Source organism: Bombus affinis, chromosome 7 (genome assembly GCF_024516045.1).
Source record: "Bombus affinis isolate iyBomAffi1 chromosome 7, iyBomAffi1.2, whole genome shotgun sequence".
Lineage (NCBI taxonomy): Eukaryota > Metazoa > Arthropoda > Insecta > Hymenoptera > Apidae > Bombus > Bombus affinis.
This window is the reverse complement of record NC_066350.1, coordinates 11,844,845-11,870,475: the sequence shown is the minus strand read 5'-3', so window position 1 is coordinate 11,870,475 and position 25,631 is coordinate 11,844,845. Positions and strand designations below refer to the sequence as shown.

General features: G+C 41.1%; 2 protein-coding genes across 2 annotated transcripts in view; one reads left to right on the top strand and one right to left on the bottom strand.

The window, feature by feature from the left end:
• The window catches only part of LOC126918970 (bicaudal D-related protein homolog), a 28,833-nt gene extending 8,725 nt beyond the window's left edge, over positions 1–20,108 (top strand). The window contains exons 2-5 of the mRNA XM_050727607.1: positions 13,617–13,949; positions 16,067–16,236; positions 16,865–17,183; positions 17,574–20,108. Of these exons, the coding sequence (XP_050583564.1) occupies positions 13,617–13,949; positions 16,067–16,236; positions 16,865–17,183; positions 17,574–18,191 (1,440 nt within the window). The 3' untranslated portion in view covers positions 18,192–20,108. The remainder of the gene's footprint in view (positions 1–13,616; positions 13,950–16,066; positions 16,237–16,864; positions 17,184–17,573) is intronic.
• A 166-nt stretch (positions 20,109–20,274) lies between these two features.
• The window catches only part of LOC126919020 (protein Fe65 homolog), a 150,276-nt gene continuing 144,919 nt past the window's right edge, over positions 20,275–25,631 (bottom strand). Inside the window, exon 16 of the mRNA XM_050727705.1 lies at positions 20,275–25,544. Within this exon, the coding sequence (XP_050583662.1) occupies positions 25,495–25,544 (50 nt within the window). The 3' untranslated portion in view covers positions 20,275–25,494. The remainder of the gene's footprint in view (positions 25,545–25,631) is intronic.

Here is a 25,631-nt window from a genome sequence, read left to right as displayed (position 1 = left end):
GAGCTATTTCAAATTGTCTATTTAAAGAAAATTCAGAGTAGCTGAAACGCTTATTTAAAAAAGAGGGCGATGAACCTAAGAGGCTCCAAGGACTTCGGTATCACCGATCCAAATTTACCGAGCTTTTGATGCACTGTTAACAGATGCCGAAAGAAGAAGTGGGTTAAAGTAGCAATGAGATCGAGCCGCTATGTTTGCCTCTCGTTATTGTATAATTGGTAGTCTGAAAGCGGCGGTAGAATAATCGCGGCACCGTGTCGGCAATAAAAAGCGGCACTTACACGGTTGGCACAGCCGAGATCTAGAAAGCCGAGATTCCACGGGCTCCTCGCAGCCGGTGACCTGGGAATTTCGAGCGCGTGAATTACGCGATCTGCCCATTTGCTCGTGGCGCGATTCTGTCTATTAAAAATTCATTAACCTCGCGATAATTAACCGCGGGATACGCACCATCATTCTGCTAACCATTGGCGTATCCCCATTATCGTTCGTATCAGAAATTTGTTATCCCAGTGTTCTTCTTTTCACGTTAATGATACGCAGAGAATAAACAGTTGGACAAAGTGTTGGTATAGCATTGGCAGATGTCGTGAGAACGAAACGAGTATTTCGTAACAATGTTGTTCAACTGTTACTCAATTTGTCTAGGTTCTCGATCGTTGGCAGAAATTATTAAGTTGACGGCAACGTAATCCTGCACTGGTAAACGTTACAAATAATTCAATCGTAAATCGTAACGCAATTAGCTTTATTGTTTTACGATTCGATGAGAGATTTCAATGGTTCATTATACAATACCTTAGGAATCCTTGTGAGAAAGTGCGAATGCAATTCAGGTTGGCCCGCGCCTATGATGCGAAGTTTCTGTCGGACCACTATTATGCCGCTAATATTTGTAGGAAAGTGCATCGTGAGATCGCGGTTAGGCGATTATAAGGGGATCCAGCGTTGCTACGCCTTTCCCTCTAAATATTTATCGTATTTACTTCCACAGCTTGACGTATTTTCCTTTGTCGAGCGCGTCAGATACGAAACAATATTCGCCGCTTTTTAGAATCGCTTTCTCAGGTACATTAATACGGTTACCTGTGTTATCTTAATATGGTATTTGGATTCCCGGGGCGGCTTTTTTTTCGAAATGACCTGTGGAAAATTCTTTTTCCACAAAGGGATACATTTTCTGAGTTATACGAATTTGGTGAGCAGATCATGGACTACCTGCTCTTTCGTTTCCAGACGTTCGATGCAGCAGTGGTAACTAAAGAAGTCATTGAGAATATTAGCAACAGAATTCCAAGATTCAGCCGAGCATTCAATCGACGCAAAAGTGTGATTTCAAAAGGCGGATACAGTTTTCACGAAGAAGAAGAAGAATGAATATCTGTGCGTGTTACAATGATGTGTTCCCAGACCCAGGCAGGACTAATTGCCATAGAACGAGCAGTCGCTTTTGCGACGGTGTGATTCGAAGTCTAGGAGAATGCGAAGCAGACCGGAAGTCCGCGAAAAAGCAAACCGTTATTTCAAAGGAACGTTCTACCCTCTTTCCTCGGCTTGTTTACCTACCAACGCATTAAAGGGAACACGAACCAAGCGACAACCTAGCAAACGAATCTAGAAAATTTCGCGAATTCGTTGCAAGCATCGGAAAATGCATACTCCTGGTCCCATGCGCGGAATTCGCCTTTTGCAACGAAGCAAACGTTCTTTAGCTCGAGTTTCCGGCCGTAGGTAAGAGCGTAACTGCATAGGGAAAGTTTTTAACAACACCACACGGAAACTCGAGTCAGAAGGGCACTCGTGTTTTCAACTGCTCGTTCTGAACGAGCGCCGGCGTGTGCCACAGAGCCGTCCCGAGGAAACGAGCAACTAGTCGAAACGATCAACTAGTAAAACAAGTATTTTCTCTTAAGAAACGATCACGAGCACCGTTCCAATCGGGTTAATCGTTACGACATTAAATCTTTGTTACGAACTCCAAGAGATTTCGTCGAAATACCATTAAGAAGGATGTCACGCGATCGTTAGATAAACGTTAGATGCCGTAAGTCTTGTACTAAGCCGTAGAATCTTCCACTTTTTTGGCTCTTTTATTGTACAGAGTTGGTACTCTATCGCGAACGGATACGACTTATACCCGATGGATCATAAAGCCACGATATTATACTTTGTTGGGTACCAACGAGGATACAAATTGAACGGAATTGGTGTGCAAGAAAGGAAACAGTTCGTAGAGACACCCTACGGGTAGGTGGAATTAAAAGAGCGGAAAGAAGAGACGGTGGAAAAAGTTCAGCGCTGTTTGTCACGAAACAGGCTAGTTAAGAGCTTCTGTACCGTTAGTCGGAAACTCCGATTGTTTGTTTTCAATTTTATTACACCTCGTTCGTTATCTTTCCCCATTGTTCTGCCAGTTTCTCGGCGGCTGGTGCTCGTAGAGGCCGGAGAACGAGCATCCTCGTACGGGCGAACATGCGTGGCTGCGAGCCTGTTCCACGAACGATTTACTTGCAAACGAGTCAAGATGCAGTGAAATTGATTTGACGGTGAACCTGCGCCGAGCCATTTCCAAATGTACCGTGACGCTTTAACAAGGTAACTACACGGTTCTGGAGATAGCTCGTGAAGATGGCTATACCTGCTTGATAGGTCGATGCTTTCTTCCCTAGGATGCAGGCGACTGGATTTTATGGATTTCCTGTTATTTCAGGTTTTGAGTTTTATCGATGTTCAGGATCATAGTCGTCGTTAACTAGGTCGGCGCGTAGGCTTCAGGTATATGAAACTGAAGTTTAGGGAAAGTAAATTCCACCTCGTGCCAATTTGAGAAATTCCAGTTATGTTTTATATGTTTGAAGCTACGTATTTCTCAAGACCTCTATTTTGTAAGAAAACGTTACTCGTTCAATAAATTTTGAAAGAATTAATTAATTTGTATCGAGACGGGAAAAAGAGGAGGATCGAAGTTATATGAAAGATTTTGTAATAGTTCCATATTATGGTTTATTTGATTAAAAGAAAATTGTTAAATTATATTCATTGTTAACAAGTCGGAGTTAATCGGAGGAGACGACTCAATCTGTTACTCGTTTGATTTTTTATTTCTTAGAGGCCAGTCTTTTTACATTGTTTCATTCTTATTAAAAACAAGTTATCGTATTTATATATGCAAGAATTAAAACCTACCTAAACAAAATTCATGTTTTTACTAACTTCTAACCTCGTAATTGTAAGAGTCTTCGATTAAGGCACGATCCGGTTAACACAATCGTGAAACCCGATGGATGCACTGCATTATTTTTAAACTTAAAAAGGCGAAGATAGAAATTCTTCTAAATGGTGCTGCGAAGTGGCACTTAATTATCGCACGGTGTCTCTGGCGAATCACCTTTTTTCCTTCCGTGATTATTCTACGCCAATTCAATTGTACACGGTCTACGCGAATTTTACGACGGGGAAAATTTCGTGGCTACGTGCTTGGATCGTCGCTTTTTCCTTCGCTCTCATAATACTCGTACGGCCATCGTGCGTGCATGAAGTGCGTGCGTGAAGTGCGTGCACTCTCACCTGTCGGTGTCGGATAACGATTTGAAACGGGAGATCGGGTACGCTCGTTTCTCGAGACGCGGTTTACCGCTTAAGGTACCATTGTAAAATAAAATATTAATTTTTCTTGGTGGCAATATCGATCCGGCTCGTGACTGTTTCCTTATTTCCCACGATTTCAATCGATGGCGCCGATAGATGAGTAGATCGCGTGCGAAAGAATTTTAGATCATTCACAGTTTCCACAGAGGAACACATTTTTTTCTCTCTTCGCTATTATTATCACATTGATTATTTCGTTTTATTTCAGCGGTTGATTGATTTACCTATGATCAAGTACTAATGCTACGTTAGAATCTAAGAAGCATCGGATGTCGTCTAGCATCTTCTTCTAGATGATATTTCACGCCATCGTCATCCTTCTATATCTCAAATTCAACGCGATCGTGGATCCCACTCAATTTAATAATTCCCATTATTTAATTAAACTAGCGTTTAATCGTTATCGCTATCGAAGTTGCCGTAAGATTTTAAGCTTCGATTGGTCGAGGCACACGTCATGCGACGAATCGGCCGAGTCGATAAGATAAAACGTTTGGCAAACACTCGAACTTAGTCGCATCGTGGCAGCCTTGATACATTTCGAAAGGTGCACGAACCGCAAACTTCTTGTTACTCAACATCGCTTTAATTGCTGGTGAGTCACATAAGTTTTGTAAACAATAATAGTAGCCATGAAACGATGGTAACTGTCGCTGACACGATTGCGACACCGGCCTCCTTTTGGTTTGTCGTAATCTGCCGCTAATCTCATTAATCGTGTACTTGGCTGGCTACTTTCGCAGATTCTACAGATAATCGGCAGCCTTGTTTTCTACTTAGTTACGCGACTTCCCCCTACGGAACGCGTGATTCCGCGTTCTCAAACGAGTTTCGATCATCGATCTGAATTACGCTAACGGAGCATACATACGCGTCCTTTATCAACGTTTCGCGCAACTTCCACGGGAACGTTCATTTAGTACAATAATTACTTAATATCAGCCTCGATTTGCAGCGCAGATTGTTGCTATGAATTCACTACCGTTCAAGATAACCATTAATAACGCATTGTGTTCGCGTTCCCGCACTGATCTCCTGATCTACTTTCTTTCTGTACAAAACGCTGTTTTCCTTAAAACCGAACCGATACAGAGATAGTCTTATCGCCTATAATTTCAACCAGTTTCTAGATATACCAGTTTCTAGTTTCTAGGTACGTTCTTAGCTTTCAGATACCTGCTCGCTGATAGTTGGAGCGAGATATATCGACACGAGACGAACGTAATCTTCCGAAACCATTCTGGCGGCACAGTTTTCTAGCTGGTTCCAACTTCCAGTGAAATCGCGAAATGTCTCGTTAAGACACGTAGCGGATTTTATTACGGTTCGTCGCAGTAGATTAAATATTCGATCGTGCAAACGGCTCTGAATCGTTCCACCTTGGAGCTGGCAACGACAACCAATCGCGGAATCGAGTTAAAGCTGTCGCTTACGTAAAACGATAACGCGATGTCGAAGTTGGTGAACCCGTTATTCGGTACATTGTGCGCGAAATTAAATAACACAACGAATCGAGCGTGTTAGATTATCGAATGTCGATGGAGTAATCGTGACGCTCGACGCATCGCACCTGGTTAGGTGTTCACGTGGCTCTAATTACACAACACGTTTACGTTCGAGAATATATCGGTTCGTTTCTTACCGCTGCGAGAAAATATCGTATAGTGTTATCAAATAATGTTCCTTGTCCGTTCGAATTCTGTTAGCAGCTTAAGCAAGAACCTGATGGAAGAGCATTGAATAAGAACCTCGAGCAAAAACTTTGGAAATCAGAGGCAAATGCAATCGAACAAGAGTCACGCTTCGATCCAATTAGCTCTTTCCATGATGAAGCGATATTCTGACCGTAATAGGCCCGGAGAAATTACACAACGCTTTTACGCCGATCGCCACGGGTTTCCTTTGCTCTCGTCCACGTTAATGCTTATGGACGTATCCGGCTTTGCTGTTACCTGATCGCCATTGGTACATGAAAACCGCAAGGATCTCAAAGTCGAAATTTTTCATTGATTAAAGTTCGTTGTTAGAAGCGAAAATTATTCCTTATAGTGTTCAATGAATAGAGTCCAAAAATAGCAACTTTGAAATTGGAAAACTTTCCAAATTGATTAAAAGCTGAACAGTCAGTGATCTAACATCTTGCGAATGTAAAGTTGTGTGCAGAGATCAGTGTAACTCTTGAACGAAGAGTAGCTTCTGAATTTGAAGTTTTCTAAGTTCAAAATTAACATTCATTGGCTATACTAAAAAACATTTCTAGCAGCGTAAAACGAACTTTAGCCTTTTACTAGACGCAAGACTCATATGCATCTGTAAGAAACATATATTTAATTGGGTCACGTTATTCGATTGACAAACTCTATAAAAATTTCCGTAGAATAAACTGGTTACACCAGTACGCAAACTACATATATAAAATTGCATATAAATTGACAAATCATTCGTCGAATCTATAAGTAATTTTAATATACATATACATATATTTAATATATATATATCTACATTCTGTACATTCCGTTTCGACATAACAGGTCAAAACAGGTGACCATAGAGGTGAAAGGAATACGATAAATTCTTAAAACAATATATATGTACACACCATGGTCTAATATTATTTTTATGTTGTATACTTATAATTTTTAAAACGAATAAATAATATACTTAGTATCATTATATACATAGTATATTTAAAACTTTCAAAATGGTATATTTACCTACCTATACCATAATCTAGTTCTTTTTGTTACATTAATCCACCGTCTGGAGCAGGTCGCGCAATATGCGGATGGACTTTGGTTGTTGCAATAGTATACGATCATTGCCTGGCTCGTCACGGGCCATTGCCTCTCTATTACGAGCCTCCCTACTTCTCCTCCTTTTCCTTCTCTGAGAAGGTTCACCTCGCATAATCGTTTTCTTCTGAGGGAAAGTGAACGAGGAACGGTGCGGCGCAACGCCAAAAGCCGAGCCGAGGCGAGCGCAATGCGTCACCGCGAAGTGCAATGCCAATTAAAACGGCCATTATCGCGATCTTTTCGTTTCTTTTTTATTCCCGAACATTCGCTACACCCGCCAATCATGAAACACGTGCACCATTTCTTTTGATAAACTGTGACTTATACCTGTGGCATGCGCCAGGAAACCCATTAGATAATACTTATTCGATTAGCTGTGCACGAGTCAAGACCTGTTTATCGGCAACCGTTTATTTATAAAAGCGGTTTATGGAAAAGTGTAATGAATGTATCGAGTGAAAAAGTGGTGTAAGTGACAAGATATTTTTTTTAGAAAAATTGTGGGTCAAGTCGAACTCTGCTAGAGAAATATGTATGCTTTGGAATATTTAAATATATTACTACGTGTCGCGACCTCCTTTTATATTAGCCAAGCAACCAATGATCCTGTCTCTCCCTTATATAACAGAAAAAACAAATTGTAACAAGGTAAAGAGAAGATCCGAAAAATAAGGATTTCTTCGGAACATGATTGTATCTTAATATTTAATTACCGCGTTAAAAATGTTCAATTTGAGATTCTTTCGGGATCGCGACTTGACTGAATCCAGGCTATAGATACGCATGAATTTAATAAGACCGTGGATTTTTATGCATTTAAGTAAAATAGATACGAAAGCGCACAGAATGCATGTAATGTTAAAAAAGAATATATGTAAAATAGAGTAGAGTTAACCCTCGAACAATGCGATGGACATAGACACCCCGAGTAGTCGAAAATCCGCGTATAATTTCTGAGTCTCAAAAAACTTAACTGTGTACGTACGTACATGTACAATATAATAACCTGTTGTTGACTGAAAGCATGATTCTGCATATTACATATATGCGTTATTACTGTATTCTTATAATAAGATAAGTTGGAGGGAAGAAAATGTTATTAAAAAATTACGTAAATATAAGAGAGAGAAAATACGTACACATATCATTTGTTATATTATTTATAGATATATCGTATTTATACTGCATCGATTGGCATACGACTGATCTCACGACCGTGGCAATAATATGGCAACAGTCTGTTCGATCGTCTGTTAACAACAGCGATTCGCTTTTTTCTTCAACAGCTCTTCGTTAGCCGTCTAATTTGTTACAAAGTCACGTTTTACTACGCCGACTACATACATAGTATGTGTGTCATCCCGGAAACTTCTACAATATTGATCGAGAAAACAATCCGAGTATAAGCAAACTTTTCGCGTTGTTCGAGGATCAATTGTACTCTGCTTACATTAGATGAAACAATTTTTTTTTGAATCTCTACTTCTTTAGGTGCCTTCATAATTTTGCATGAAAATCCACAGTCTACTATTAAAGATTTAGAAATTCATGAGATAATCGTCCCCTGTATTTATCTCGTTTTTGGAAAAGATGCAGTTGTGCCGCTCTTCCATCGAGCAAATTATAGTATTCTCGAATAATATCGCAACATCGCGTCCTGAAAAGTGAACGAAGAGTAGTTCGCAGTTGAAGCTATTAAGACGTTTCTTTCCTTCTGCAATTAAGATGTGATTATAACACTGTGATTCGTTTCGTTTAGGGATTGCGTCGTAATTATGTCGCACAGTTTCTGTGATTACATTAGGTACTTCTTGTCTTTTATTTAACGGTACAGCGGATCCACGAAAGGCGGAATGAAGGATCCGTCGTCGCAGGAAATAAATTTGCGCGAAGGTTCTTAGTCGTGTGATTAAATTAGACGCGGCACGAAGATTAGAATTAGACTCGGCAACGAGGAAGGAAATACGCGGATTGCCACATATTGTAAAATACTCGTCATTTCGTTTTCGCAATTGGCGGATCGTTAGAGCTCGTTAATGAGAACGAATAGGCGTATACTTCAACTTTTAAAAGTTTTTGCTGTAGAAATTAGTCGAAGTGGAAATTGTAAGAAAGTCGCAAGGAAAAAAGTCGGATTTTATGGTATATGACTGCGTATACGGAGGAAAATGATGTTCGTTCCATATCAAAGAAGCAGGTATGCAATGTTCGTAGTCAGAGCGGTATCATGCGGTTGGACAGAGAAATGATAAATCGAAGATCCGCGTCCATACGTACCAGTCACTGTTCACTCCGCTTCCTTGTTTCGGTTACTTCCCTTTCTATCGGGCGGATGTCTGTTTCTTCGAGCAGAAAGTGACAGGAGCTCAGCCATTAAATTAGAAGTCCGATAAAGTGTGCCGGAAGATGTATTGCTGGTCACGGCTGTATAATTAGAATAATCTCCTTGTCGTGGATGGTTTTCCCTTTAACGGGAGGAAACGTTATTATGCATGTTCCGAGAAACAGAATTCATCGAGCGAGCTATATCGGTTGATGTAGTCATGAGAAATTGAAATTCAGATTTTTCGTTCGCCAAATCAGATTCCTTTAATCGATCGAACTGTCTAGTAGGATGAAGGATTCTCTTTAAGCTTGATATACGAGTATAGTACACGTATACAAGTTTTACATCCGCTTTACGTTTCAATCAATAGCATTTCCCAGATATTGAAAATATTTCGTAACAGACTTAACGTCTCTAATAGACAGAAACTTTTTTCAAATCCGTTGCGAATTAATTCTGTGTCTTGATGAAAGTATTTCGTTACATGTCATGATGTAGCAACGACCATTAACGACGACATTAGCTTCGATGTTGAAAGAGCACAGGAATAAACGAGTATGGAACATCGAACATGACTCGTGACTCAATCGATATTTGGACCTTTTCACGTTTTTACAATTGAATGTCGTCTGTAATTATGCACATCGATTTGCTCATGAATACGTATGTGTAGTTTGTAATCGAACTGGGATCGAATATAATTGTAATCGAATTGGGGTCGAACTTTATTATAATCGAGCTTGATTTTAATTACAAGTAACAGATGCTTCGATCCATAAAAAGGATCACTAACGTTTGCTTATCGATGATTCATCCTATCCGATAGATAGGGAAACAGGTTGAGTCCGGTATGAATAGCAATGTTATCGTTATCTGCGTTGCGAAGGATTGCACACGAATAAATTTCTGTTGAAAAGTGTAATTTGAATCGAATAGTTACATTCAAACACAAATCTTCAAATTGAAGTCTCGATTTTCAAATTTACCTCCTAAAGTCCCCGACATTATCAAATTCCATTCTATATTAATTTTGTTTTATTACTATTGTCCCGTAATAACTTCTTTACTTTATCGATTTCTAAGACGTATACAAGCGAGATGTACCGAAGCGAATGTTTACTCATGATACCAGACACGTGATCTTTCTTTAGATTACATACAGATTTTCCTAGTTCAGAAATTTACATTTAAATCCAATTAATGTATGCTGAACTTTGAAATAGGACCAATTATGAGTATTACAAAAACTCGAGAAGCTTAGATACAGTCCTGGGAGATCAAACGCGAGAAATCGTGCATTCCATGTGAACGCAAAGGTCGATGAGGTGTCAGAAATGATGTTTTCTGAAGTACACCGATGTGGGAGCTAGCTGGTAGCGTCATGGATAGCGAAACCACCGCAATCGGAGTAACAGTCGTGTTGGAGAACGGGTTGGAGATTCGTGACTCATGGATCTCCGCTAGTCGCCTTCGGCCATGTTATGTACCTTATGGAAAAAGCGTACACGCACGTTTCTTGTCTTTCCTGTATGCATCACACACGTGTTTGCCTTTCTGGTTTTTGTCCGTAGCCCCGTGTGTCTCGTCCCTTCTGCTGTATTCTCCACGTACACCTTCCACGTTTTTTTCCCTCTCTTTGTGCACCCGGGAAGAGTTTAACCACCTTGAGGTGGATATAATCGGTAGGGCTTCAAATTAGCCGACGTTTAAGTTAAAATCGGCGAAGACAAAGGCTGTTCCGTAGCCTTTTTGATAAACGTATCGGCACAATAAAATGTCAGGCATTGTTAGTCTTTAATAGGCATTGTTGGAGAGGCATTGAAAGTGACGTGACTGCATTATACTTTCTATAGAAATGTTTGAAATACTCGCGAAATTTCCAGATACCTCGGTCGTGTGAAATTGCGTTACTTGTTGAATTAATTTGTTGCTCAATTTCAAACAAATATCGAGGAAATGTTTCACAACCGTCGAAGCCACGTAACTTTAACCAGATTTTTCATTTTTCATATTATATCAGCACTTCATTTTTATAGATTCAACTCGTACACACGCGAGATATATAATTATTATTTCGCATCTTGTATTAATGCATAATTCTTACCTTTTCGCGAACTTGGTTTTGCCACTTGTAGATTTATATATATATACTACATAATATATCGAGTTAAGAGAATCGCAATTTTCTCGTTCTCCTCGTGCTCTCTCTTTGTCTTTCTTCATTCAATTTAAACGTCGTTACGTACCTCGTAACAGTCTGTACGATACAACCTTACCTGAAAGGTAAAAGATACACGCGTATAAAGAAAACCCAGTACAAAGATAACAATCACGTATCCATTGATAATTCTTTATCCATTGGTTAATTTAATTTCAAACTCTTTCTGCTTTCCCCCTCTTTCTCTCGCCTTTTACGAGACACGTAATTACGATCCTAATAAAGGACATCAGTGTTAATTCGAGGATCGAATCGTTAGTGGTCGACGATTTTCGAACGATCGAGCGACCACGAGCCTTTGGCTGCGTCGACGATCGGTCGATGAGTAACCACGGGAAACCAAGGCCGTACTTACCTTCTAGCTCGATAAACTCCGCCAACATCGAACCGTGTGATCGTTGTGTGCGGGCCTGTATTACAGCTGCTTTTTCATTCGGCACCTCGCAAATACATCGCAATTCGTACCACAAAACTCTATATTAGCGTTGCGTGAACGCATTGGAATTAAAATTCTGGCGTTCCCCCGTGAATCGAACGTTCCAAGCATTTGCCATTCGTTGGCTTTATTCTTGGACGAGCTTCACAATAACAGATGCGGGATCCAGCACGACCAATTATTTTCTAGCCTCGCGTTTTCTATTTCGTGATTTATAACTGCAGGGATCAGTCGTAATGTGCCGCGGCCAATTATACTTAATCGTTATCGAGTGGAATATATTCATTCAAAAGCGATCGATAAATCAGACCACGCTTCATGATGATGAAAATACGTAGAATGATTTTGATTATAACGCTTAAGCGTTCAATTAAAAGAGGTAGATATAACTAGCTCATTACCTGATTCGTAATTGTCGAAGAAAGTCCAAAGCGAAGCTCAGACGTTTATAATTTACAAGGGAATTTTTTACGGATATAAATATACTGATTATAAATAAATTACGATGAAAATTATCGATATGTTAGAATTATTCGTGCCGAAGCGTTCGCGTGATGGTCGATTAGCGGAATGAATGAATTTTTCTGTCGTTTCCCGGAAACCGATTCAACGAATTAAAAAGAAAGAGTGTCTAATTAATTATAAACTAGATGATCTTGTCTGTAGTCTTCCTACACGCATTAATGAGAAACCATTGTCTCTCATTAATTCTTTAAGTACGTGTACATTTTCATAAATTGCCTCCTTCAAACGCAGAAAGATAGCAAAGATAAATGCAATATCAGACGAAGTCGTTAATAAATGATATCCGTACCTCAAATTCGATTCAAATTTTTGATATCGCTTTTGGCGATATTGACGACAATCGTGTTTAAAGGGTTAATCGCGGATAATAATAAATCGAAGAAGCAAGCGTGCATGTTTTCAATTTTAACGGATGATGAAACTCGTGTAGGAGCTTCGGCGTTCTTACGAAACACCCAAACATTATCCTTTCACCGGATCTTGTTAGGTCTTGAGGATCAGCGTCATCATTGAACCTGAGAGAAGTAGGCGAGCGTCGCGTCGACTCCGGTGAGTCACCGCGTGCCTTTTTAAAATTCGTCCAACGATGCCAAGTCGGTGAAACGAGGTGACAATTTCGAGAAAGGAGACTCGACGACAGAATCCTGTTTTTCGATATTCTAGTCAGGGACGTTTGCGGTAGCCTTCGTTCGTAGGTCGATCACGACGTTTCGAGGTCGAAGGTAACCAAGCGATTCAAGTTGCTGATTTTACAAACATCGTTGAGGTAGACCGCCGCTCTTTTCTCTGCAATTCGTTCTTAACACTTCTGTTTTTATTATTCAATAGCGCTGAGGCTTTCTTGCCACGACCGTTTGTTAGGAATATTTCTCACCGTTATTACATCGACCAGACTGCGTGAATAAACATCTACTTTCATGGATACCGAGAAAGTATAGTATTCTCCGTTCGGATATACTTTCGAAACTAAATATTCCGTTCGAGATCATATGAAACGCATACCGAAGATTTGAAGAAACATCGCGATAAAATCTCTAACTTATGAAAAGTATAGGTAAACTCGAACTCGACTCGATGCTGTATTTCATTTTATTCATTCCGAGCTTATAACTTTAATATCCTATAAAATATATTCTTTTGCGTTGTAACTTAATTTAATAGAAATATGGCAATACATACACGCAATTAATTACAAACATATAGTCAAATAGTTAATATCTTTGAAAGTAATTTACTGAGTATGAATTACACAGGGCAAAATGTTAAATGCTACACGAACTGCAAAGAGTTAGTCGAAAAACTTCTGATGTTATCAAATATTGAAACATTAGATATCATCACTACCTTATGTTGACTAAACATTATCACTATCGTGGTGAAATATTTGTACAGTTTTTCTATTAGATAAGAAACAGATCTTACATGCCATTTGCTATATTTATCTCATTTTTGAAAAAAAGATGCATTTTATTTACCTATTTTTTTCTCTCTATAAATTCTTCACATATGTATATAGCGAGATCATTTGTATATACAGACAAACACAGTCGAGTGTTTCGACACGTGCCGGGACGAAAAGTTTCGATATCGAAACACGCGACAGTCTGTTAATTGGCTTTCATCGATCTCGTATAATAGTCTTAACGTTCCCGCTGTTTGTTGTCACAGAGTCTGGAACAAGAGAGGCACCTGCTTCGTCGACGTTTAGAGGAAGCCAGGAGCGAGAACGAAGCGAGAACCTTGGAGCTACAGGCGGACGTGGAGACATTGAGGAGTCAGCTAGAAGAACAAAATGAACGAGCTAGAAGAGCGGAACGGGACCAGGCGACGCTTGTCGCGGAGCTCACCGCGCAAAATACGAGGCTGGCCGATCAGCTGAGAGAAGCCGCGAAGCAGGAAGAGCAATTGCTCATCGAGGTCAAGGTGCTCAGGGAAAAGTGTGCCCTCAGAAGTACCACGCTCCAGGATCACGTCAGTAGCTTGGAGGTTCTCAGGGACGAGGTAAATTAGTAGTTTCCGAGAGCAGCGCATTGAGCCACGTTCAGGTTAGCCAAGTTATTTTCAATTTGATCGATGATTTGAAGCCTCAGTTCAAACAATTTGCTAGTGTGAATTTCTTGTTTACGTAACTTGAAATATTCTCGTCTAAACTTTGAGTCTTTATCAGCAAAGTTACTTTAACTTCGAATCGTTTGAAGTCATTTTACTAATGGAAATGTGTTATATTCTTAATCTATTCAACTTCCTATACATATTCTCGTCAGTACAGTCATCCATCTTCGAGTCATTTGTGTTCAGCGTAGTTTGAAATTCCTTGACTAACGCGATCCCGTTACTTGTTTCGAAATATCCTGTCAAGTTTCGAGTAAGATCGTGAAAGTTCCCTTAAATGTTTTTTAACTTGAAAAGAAGACAAGTTGCTAAACAACGTAATATGTTATGCCGCTTTGAAACGCAACGTTAGGTACACAACGTACGCAATTATTTTATTTATTCATATTGCCTTCGACATTTATCTAAAATCAGAATCTAAATCTAAAGTCAAGCGATGCAACATGTATGAACGTGAAACTAAACTCAATCGATTCAGGCAACGCGAATTCAACTAATTTGGCTAATGTGAATGAGGCTTCAGGGGGATTTCTCGAAACAGATCCGCGCTTCCGCAATCGAGTATTTTATTTCTCTTCTGTTTCACGCCATTATGGAATTGTCCTCGTAACTTCGGCAGATATTTGTGTCGAACGATTGTCTCGAGCGCAGTACCCGTTTGTTTTTGCTTACGATTGTTGGATAATCGTAGCTAGATCGTTCTGGGAATCCAGCTGGATGTTTACCGTTGCGACCGTAGTTAATGGATATTGTTCGGCGTTAGCAGCATTGAATATGTATGACCCCGGAGATATCAATGGGCTGTGTACGAGCGTCTAATAATTCGAGGCAGATCGCGGGAGGAAGTACGCGTAGCCGTGAGAAGTTCGCGCGGTACGCCAGTTCGAAGCAAACAGGTCGTGAGTCGTGACCCTCGACGATCGACTTAACTTGCCTCGTCCTTCGTACTGGCGCCCTTTGTTCTCTTCTTACGTGGAAGAAACTCGAATTTCAGGAAATACCCTTCACGCGCGAATTCCCTCCGAGTAATATACTCGTTACATTGTCTACACGTTACGTCCACGTTATTGATTATGTCATGCTATCGGTTTATCGGCGAGAGATTGGAAAATGACTTCGTGAAAAGAAACTCGAAGCAATTTACGTGGAAATGAGCGAGAACAAAGGTGTCTTTGGAATAACTTAATCGTTTTAGGAATACTAGCACGTACTACTTTCGTTTAGTTCCTCCTTCGTCCAAACATAATTTCGGAAGATACGCTGAACATTTTTGTATATAAATATTTCTGAGTAGATGAAACTGTTTTACAGGTAGTTTGATTTAACATGTTCTAATTCTTTTGATCATGGAATTAAAAAGGCCGATGAGGACCAATCGATTCTTGCAAATTTAGAAATGATATGATACGTTTTCAAGAGAAATAAAATATGATCTGTAAATAAAGAAAAATAATTACATATTAATAAGAAATTAGTAGTCCATAGGTCAGATAATTAACCTGATTAATAGATTTCTCACGGATAACTAAAAAGTAATTACTTTCCTCTTTGTAAATTTTTCTCTAAAGATGTTAACCTGCCCTTGCTACAACTTAAAAAGCGTTCCTTGTATTAGGCAAACAGAACCGGTATTCCCTTTCACGTATCTATTACAAGGTCGAATAGAAAGAAAGGAGTAATGCGCAGTACCCAATATTATCGTTATTACGATACCAGCACCAAGCGTATCCAAAACCTATTTCGCTAATTAACATACTATCGAATCTCACTCTGGCAACGATTGTACGCACGTCTATATTCTACGTGCTAGTTTCTCCTTACGAAAGTACCGGAAGCACGCGCTCTCAGGCTGCATCACGTGTACGAAACATCAACGGTCGCGGTGGTTCGTGTACGGATACGCAAACGTAGGTAGTAGATCGTAGGAAGATCGGTAAGCTGATTGACACAGGCCGATATAGCGAAATCGTATAGAACATAAGCCACTTATGTTGAACGTGTTCCAGGTGCAGTTGGTGTCCGCACAAAGAACAGAATTAGAGAGGAGGTCCTTGGAGCTGAGGGAAGAGAGGGCGAGAGCAATGGCGGCTCTTGAAGAAGCCGAGGATAGAGCCGCGGCCTTGGAACGGCTCGGTCACGAGGCGGAACACCGAGCAAAACTAGCTGAACGTGAGAGGTGAGATACGACTTCTTAACTGGGTCCTTAACCGAAAGACATTCAATAAAGATTAATAAAGATAAATTAAAGGATAATGGCCAGAAAGCGCCTCTGTACCCCTTCGGGCATCTAACATCGTAATAGGACACTATACGTCGTTAACTTATTATTCTCTTACAACCAACATCGTTTTGGTCCACAATGATAGTACAATATCTCCGCATAATGGTCAGTTATCTATCACCGTCTGTTAGAATCATAGGAGATTGTTCTTCTTAATCCTCGCAGCCCACGTATGTACAGCGGAGAGTTTTTTCATGGCGCGCATTGAAAGGGCAGAAATTAATACTTGTTCGTTTCAAATGCCTACGCGTGTTCGTTCCGCGAGGCGAGAACCGGAAAATAGAGGAAGGTTTTCCAGTCGCTTTAAGCGGTGATCGATTTTTCTCGAGCACGGTAATCGTGTTTGTTTATCTCTTTCGTTTGCTTGTAGAAACTTATAGAAACGCGAACGACGGTAACCACGTATCCGTAAACGGGAGAGCGAATGTCAGTTTGTTGGAACGAGTTGAGTTCGTTGGATCGAGTTTAGAGGAAGGATTTATCGTACGATTGACGTTGATCGTTTGATCGTTCGAATCCACAGGGACGAGCTGGCGGCGACATTGGCAACTATCGAGGCGGAAAGGAGAGGCAGATCCGGCTCGATACAGAAACCACCGAGGTCCCTGCAGGCGGAGATGGAGTGCGAGGAGAGCGGAAGCTCGCTGGGTGATCAGGAGGATTTGCGTGCAGAGGTGGCGAGGGCGGTGAAGCGATTGAAGGAGCTGTGCGTCCATTTGAGACGAGGGGAGGACGACTCCGGTTTACAGAGTGACTGCGACGAGTCTATGCTCGTGATCGTGAACAACACCACGGAAACGGAGGAGGCGGATACCAATGGACAGGAGACTCTTGCTAGTTCGGTAAGGGGTTCGCGTAACTCGCTCCTTTTGTTCCACCATTTCCGGTTTCCGGCTATGCGATATAGAGAACACGTGTCGGGCGCCCACGAACGTGCTCAGTTCACCGATTGGAACGCTTGGTTCGATCGTAGATAACAAATCGGCTGTGACCGGTACTTTTAAGAGAGATACGGCTGTAAGTACACTATAGTTATAACGCTTCGACGTGGCTCGTGTTTGCAGAGTTTGTTTACACGGTTGCTTTCATATAGCCTGCACCGATAAGATTCTTCGTAATTTGCCGCACGACAGAGATATCTTTCCACGATCGATCCGAGTTTCAATGGCATTGTACTCGCAAGTAGTTCGCCATATGTTCTCTATACAAGCGTTCTTTCTGGTTTTTTACAGGCCAATTGTCCCGGTGCTTTGTTGGACTTGGTGGAGGAGGTATACAACTTGGCTCTTTCCGGAAGAGGGGCACCAGGAGAGCTCGGTTTAGCCGTGGAACTTCACAGGGTGCGCGAAGAGCTGGAGAACCTGAAGGACCAACACAAGCAAACGCAAGAGGAATTAAAGAGGCGCGGAGAGGCTTTGCTCGATACGACGAGCAAACTGAGTGTGAGCGAGGCCGAACTGCGTGGGGTTAAAGAGGAACGCGATAGAGCTCGGGACGATATGGAACATTCGCAGTTAACGAAGGACGAGATTTTGGCTCAGGCTTACAAAGTTCGAGACCAAGCTGTGGCTAGGAAAAACAGGGCGGAAGTGCAACTGGCCAAAACGAGGATAGACGTTCTTCAGGCTGACAGCCAGCTGATGGAGGCTATTCGACAGAAGGTCGAACTTAGTCAACAGCTGGAACAATGGCAAATGGATGTGCAGTTACTTCTGGATGAACATGTTCGAAGCAAACTGATGCCTGTCACGAACTCTATCACCGCCGCGAACTCTGAGAATTCAGAAATCGTGGCTCCGGCTAGGAAAAAGCGGAGCACCTCGTCGAGAAAGGTGTTCGGTCTGTTTTGACGAAAATGACTTTTCGCGTAGACTTCGCGTTGCGCGAAATGAAAGCCAAGAGACACCGGTGCACGGTGAGAGAAAAAGACTGCGCTCGAAGAAAGGTTTTTTACTTTTCGTTGTGCGGCCAGCGTATCAGGGACCACTCGCCCGCTCATCTACCCGTCACGTTTGGAGACAGACTGCTAACTCGAACCTTGAGCAGCAAACACGCCATAGAAGGCGCTTCGCGTACGTCGTTTTTTACGACAATTTGTATAGTTGTTAAGTTTACAGGGCAGCTCGTTTTTTACTAGCAAGATCACGAAATCGAGTCTCGATCATGGGACGTTTATCTTGCTTGGAGTAGATTTTCTGGCGTGGCTAGGTTTTTGACAATAGATTCATCACTGCTATTATTATTATTATTTTCTTCTTTTTTTAATGTCGAACAGTATATCACAGTTACGTGTTCGAATGCAAGACAACGAAAGAAAGTTTCTTCTTTTCAGATGTCTATGTGATTCATCGAGAAAAGAAGGAAAGTGTCAATCGGCAGACTTAAGCGATTACTTGGTATACAGTGAAGCGCGAACGTTTCTTTTCCCTCCGGGTGAATATCTCGTCATTCCCATAATCATGGAACAACTCGTTACCACAGTAAGAACGATCTCTAGCGGCGTCTACTCGTAAAGATCTCCGGACTCGCGGTACAAACTTATCATTATTCTGACCGATGCGTTTAAGCGAAACTATAGCCAGCTCCCTCGTTCTCCTTTCTCTTTATTGGACGAAATGCGACGAGACGACCTAAAGAGGATCGATCTTTTTCAACCCGTGGCTGTAAATATATTATACGAAACGTTTCTGATAACGTAAGACAAATGAGTTTTACGTTGACTTTTACGAGAGCGAAATTTCTTTTGGACGTTGATTGCGATGATACGGATTTATGTAATATACATTATCGTTGTTACGATAAATTTTAACTGAATTTATGGCGCTATCGTCGTTACATTAGTGACAAGAATACCTTATAGGAACAAAAATTAAATCAAATAGGGAAGGAGAAATAAAAAATTAAATCCAAAAGTTAGGAGAGGATTTTAATGGCTTATATTTATGCTATTTTTTAAATGTTCATTAACCGTTTGAGTCTCAGGGGTTATTGAAAAAAAAGAAAACTCTCGAACAGTGCGATAGCAGTTGTTTTAATCGATTGCGAAGAGAACCAAACGGCGCGATAGCGCTCGTCATATTTGTTACTTTATGAATTATCTCTATATTATTATATATGCGTGTTATTAGTTTATAAATATTCCAAGTTTTGTTCCCTAAAAATTATTAAGAAGATAACAATGAAATACAAAATATCGTCAATCGTCCGTAGCGTCCAAATGTACTGGGACTTTTGACATAAAATCTAAACAGTGCGATCGCGCTGCTTGAGACTCAAACGGTTAATAACGTCCGTCCGTCCATCTGTCCAAATGGATCAGGAAATTAAGTAGTACGAATCGAGAATTGTATACAAAGAAAAGAAAGACATTGTTAGGGCTAGTGGCGAATGTCGATCGACCAAGCTATAACCCTGCGAACTTTTTACACAACGGCAGTGCAATATCATGCTAGAGAAATTTTTTCACACGCGTTTGCGCCGGTCAACCGCGACGATGTTCCTCGACATTCTTTCTCTCCATTTCAGTCTGAACGCTTAGCTTTAATTAAACGATCGGTATTAAGTAACAACGAAGCGGTTGCACGCGGTTCGTTTAACGCGGCCGCGCAGCGTTTGTGCTGGCGTTCGCGCGCGCAGTAATCTTCTTTGTAAATTAGTAATCGATGAAGTCGAAACGTACTCGTCGATATTTTACGATAGCTATATGATTCCACCTGATCTAAACAATTGTGACAACGTATTTATTTAATAAAAATCTGTTTTACGGATCTGTCGTATCTTCAAATAATAATCGCGTTAGGTTCGTTAAAACACATATTCTAAATCCTAAGGTTTTCGACGAAAATTGACTTTTATTTTCGTAAATAACAATTGCGGAAATTACTATAAGTTCGATCGATATACATTGAAACTATCATGAGAATAACAACCAGATTGAAAAGAAACAAATAGGCATTTATTCACAAGAGGCAGGTGTAGTTACAGTAGTTTCATTCTGTCGCTTTTATATATATATATATTTATATATATAATATGTATATATATGTATATATATAATAGTATTCTCACGTCCGTTTATAATTATCGATCGGTCCATCTACGCAATATAAATGGGCATGAACAATGGGGGAAGGGGGGCGGGTGCATACAAAGTGTTTCGTCCTTTCGTACGCTGTAAAAACGACACGTGGACTCGTCGAATATTACGAAACGCGTCGCTCGGTGTTCTCATTTTTGTTTTTTCCTCTCCTCGTTGCTTTTAGAACTTGTTCTCGTCTCAAGATACACGCGCACAGCAAGATTCTATTCCAGGGATAAACGAAAGAACGGAAATTGGTTTGTCTAAATGTTCCAAATAGAATCTCGTTGGCTTCCCATTCGGATAACGACGATCGCGTCGCACCGCGTGGGATTTTTCGTAATGTTGACGAAAGAAGTCGATCGTTCTTCATCGTCTACGTTACACGTTTAATCGATCGCTCGACGTTTCAAAGCCGATCGTCACGAGGGAATATACATACATATTTTTATACGTATATATAAAAATTCCTTCCCGTTCTTCTCTTATCCATGTGTTTTCTTCTGCATGATTTTTACTAGTCGGTGGTAACGATATTTTCTCTTCTTCCGTTTTAGAATACTTCCCATTAACTACGACGACATGACGATGACGGTGAATTCCCTATACTTGTACTCCATATTAACGCGACGATAGTGACCGTGACTACAATTAGAATTAACAATGATCGTTCGATGATGCGTATCTTCGCGTGATTCGTTTCAATGATGAGCTCGAATCGAGTAAACGATGACGAGAGTCGTCCGTAATGAGGGCGAACGCGAAGAAAAGCGTTCGTCCTCTATTTGCCGAAACGAATTGTCGATCGAAAATATCGTGTTGGATACATTAAATTGCCATAAGGTATAGAGAGGTACGTACTTTTTGAAGATAGAGAAAGAGAGAGAGAGAGAGAGACACTATAATTATCAATGAAGCATCGTGTTTGTGCAGAACAACTCTCCTATCAAGTAGATCGCATTTTTTTTTTTTTCATTAAGGATATTACATGTCACAGTAAATATAGTTAGGTTTGCACTATTCTATGTCAGTTACAAGTGGCTTCCCTTCTCCTTTACCCTCCTCCACCTCTTTCTTTTTTTTCCGCCTCTTTCAACCCGTGGTTGGTATTTTCAGTATTCGCTCTTTTCACGATATCCTCCTATCTTGCCCGACAGCGTGTCAACACCTATATTAAGGAGATAGTTAAGCTACGCGTACTTTGTGAACCTGTGTATGTGTGTGTTCTCTCTTTCGTGTGTAATGTGTGTGCCTGTGTGTTGCATGTCCGTGTGTGCATGTATGTATCGTTAAGTGTACGCCTGAATAATATGTCGGTTTCAATTTTTCATTTCACTTGACGTAAGTGATCTCTCGGACGATAGATGCAACGATGGTGTCCTTAACTTCTGTACTTCTCCTCGACCTTTCCTCTTCTCCTCTTTAGTCTCTTACATTTCTACACAAATGTATAATAATTATATTTACATCCATACCATATTATCTGCGCACTCGTCGCGCTCACGAGGCTATCTCGTGCCACTCTTGATCGCCCGCCCGATCTAACATTATGATAATGTAAATTCAACAACCATATATATGTATATATATTTGTATATATATATATATTTATATATATATTCGTATATCAAAGCAAGAAATCGTATCAACGATATATCAATAGCAGAAGAAACATCGCTGGTTCTTTCCTATAAAACGTGGATGATCGAGTTTCCGGAGCGTGGGTCGCACGGGAGGCCTCGTCGCGCGGCTTTCATTTAGTTATTGTTCGTGACACGGTTCTCAAACCTACCCGCGTAGAGATTGAGAGTGACCAGATAACGGAAGGAACGCAAGACAGATACAGGCGAAAGAAAATTCGAAGCTGCGGATAGATCGAAAGGGAATTTCCAAAAAGGTCCGCGATGCAATGCTAGTAGACCTTCGAGGACCTTCTCTTCCGAGATATTGTATATAACATTCAGCCATGAGACGAGGCGTTTCGCACACGCGGCATTATTCATCTTTCTTTCATAATATCGCTACGTTCCTCATCATTTCTCTTCTTATTTCTCATCTTCTTTATAGTAAAAGGCAGGTGATCCTCGTCACATGTATTTTTATGTACAAAGGATGAAAACCATCTTCGCGATTCTGTCTCTCATCGTTACATCCTCATCTACGTATAATTGTCACATGAGAATCCCTCATCAAGCAGCCTACACCATGCACGCTTTCCTCTTTCTTACCATTCAACACATTCACGCTCGCTCCACTCAACTTTCTTTCCTATTCTGGCCAGCCACCCTTCTTATTTAAACGCTACATATGTAGAAATATCTCTCTTCGTTCTGGGTCCCGCACAACTTTGTATCTTTTGCAATGACGATGGCTACCACGACGTGTGACCGTCATCGAAGGACGACGAGGATGTGCTGCAAGCAAGAAAATAAACCGGCTTTCTTCCTTGAGAATCAGAGAGATTTTTAGTTCTCTCGTGCGGAAGCAGTTTTCCCTCCGGACGATTCGTTCTGGGACATTAACGTTGACCTACTGCTGGCCACGGTAGCTTTCTTGCTGACAGTACATGCGTTGTTACGTAAACGACCGGTGAATTTTGCCGCTCCTTGTCCCGTTTCATCTTGTTTCTCTGGTTCGTTCTTGTTTTTCTGCATCGTTGCATGACGCCGCTTTTCCGCCTGTCCGTCGCGACATTTTTTATCACGCGTAGAACCAAACCAGAGTATTGCCGCGATTGCTAGGAACGTTTTTCTTTCGGTCAAACGTGAGAAGCGCGACCGAACGAGCGAAGAAAATTTAGTCGATAGACACATTGTTGTCAGTCGGCATAGTCGTGTTCGATTACAGCCGGAACAACGTGGATGAGACGTCGGTTCGCGATATCGTCACGTGTCTAATCGCGAGGTTATCGTACGAAAATAATCAAGGATCGGGCGAAGTAGACCTTCTTCTTCGTTCTCTGTACAATTCGCTGCGATTTGCTGCAAAAATTCGGCGCGTATGGAAAAATGCCTAAAGCTATCGATAGAAAACGAGAACCGAAGGGAAAACGGCGCACGATGATACACGTACGGATTAATTATTCACGGTTTTTTTTTTTTTCTAAACTACTGATTGACATTAGGCATCGCGAACACTTCAAACGACGATCGTTTAGCTAGTAAGGAGTACAATTTGGTAAGCTCCGAGTTTACTTTCGAATCGCCGATGTCGTGCTTTTGCGTGGTCACGTACGCGCAAACACGCGAGCTGCAATGATTCGCGGAATACGATGCGCGTTGATGCAACGTTCATTAAAACGTGCCACGATTTCCGTTGACCGACACCGAACAGAGCGAATGCTATCCTCGCTCTGTTGGTTCCAAGTCTACGGTGTCTTTGAACGTTCGTCGCGTGTGAAAGGGTGCAGTCGACGCTGTGCACGTGCGAATAATGAGTTTGCGGATAATATACGTGTACGCAATATAATTTATTCCTCTCTGTGATCGCGTGACACACACGTGCAAGAGCTAAAGCGTCGATGCTCGAGCTGTTCCGCAGAACGGCATCGTCGTGGCGGTGAATAAGCTCCCTGGACAATTTCTTGGGTGTTAATGTTCTTTCGTTTTTCTCTTCTTCTGCTTCTATTCCTCCTTTATACGGAACTTTATTATCGTTAAAATTTTCGACGCCATTGCAACACATGGGCTCATGATGGTGCTCAGCGATAATTAGTTTTGTTCAGCGAGGCGCGTTACGACGACGACGACAACGATAACAACGATTGACGATAACGATTCGTTACACCGTTTCAACAGAATAGAGTTGTTAATCGTTTTTATGTAGGCGTTAGCGTTATTGCACAACGATTGTGCGTACGATAATATATAATATTGTTTATTGCGAGTGTCAAGATCGGTACATAGCTTGGTAAGTTCGACTCGGTCTCTTTCTTTGCCGTGGATTTAAAGGACGGTCGCGCTATAGCATTTGTCGTATTACCTTCGTTTCAAAAAGGTGCAAAAAAATTATTTTCTATAATTCGCCATAAAAAATAAACTTCCTATTACCTGCTCGTGTAAGTGTCCGTGTATCTGTACGCGCGTCTGTGTTTTTGCGCATGCACATGTTATGCATATGTGTACTCGTGTATTCCATCGCGTGAGTATCTCTATGCGTGTCTTTTCTATATAATACGTGTATTACGTGTTTTATTTCGTGTGGTCTGGTCATCCTCGTCTCGTTTCTTCTGTACACCCGAGAATACACATGTATGTTATACATTTAAGCTCTCTATAGCTTGTTTGTCTTTTCGTTTAATCTTCGAATGCCTCGTGGATACGCTAGGACGCTACTTCAGTCATTCCGTCACTCACGCATCGTTCCCCTTTCACTCTTCCTCTGGACTTCCTCTAAATCCAGCGAATTTACTAAATTTAGCGCGATAAATTACCATCCCGTATATATACAGATATTTTCTCTATCCTGTCCCAAACCTTGCAGGATACCATCACTCCTTGAACGTGCTTTCGCATCACGATCGAAGGATCCTAAACGATGATAACGCTGTTTCCGTTTCTTCGAAGGTCATTCCAAGTGAAACATGCAAGCGTTCACTCGATGGACATTTCGACCTTGAGAAGAATCCTACCTCGAGTTTCATGGCGCCAATCCACGAGGTTCACGTCTTATTTCTCCGACGATATATTTTTTATCTTTTCTTATTTTTTTCTTTTTGTCAGACACTGCGTGTAACATACATAACATTATATCGACACACGTAAGCGTAGTCCACTATAGCTGTGGTAATTAGTATAGCACTCTGCAGAATTCACAATTCAGTCGTTAACGTAAGAATACGATCTTCCGCTTTCTTATTTCTTCCTTTCTTTCTTCCTTCGTTCTTCCTCGTCGAGAATCGTCTTAACCTGCAGCTACGTTCCTCTTAAGGATTGCTCTCCCAACGGGCCAGTTGAATACGCCTGTTGTCCAGAGAGGGCGAAAGGAGCGACCTGAGGGATGCGCTCGGTGGCGATCCGCTAAAGTACTTCAAGGTCAGGGGTGACTGCAGATGTCTGTGTCTGATCACTTCTCGCTCAGCAGGCAGCGGCCACAGTTCCTGCGAAGGAACGAGCGAAGGTATCAACTACAACATAGTGTTCTATGATTGGCGATCGTATCGTTCATCGATCGCGAAAAAATATACTTGGTCGTTTTGTTTTTTCTCTCGTTT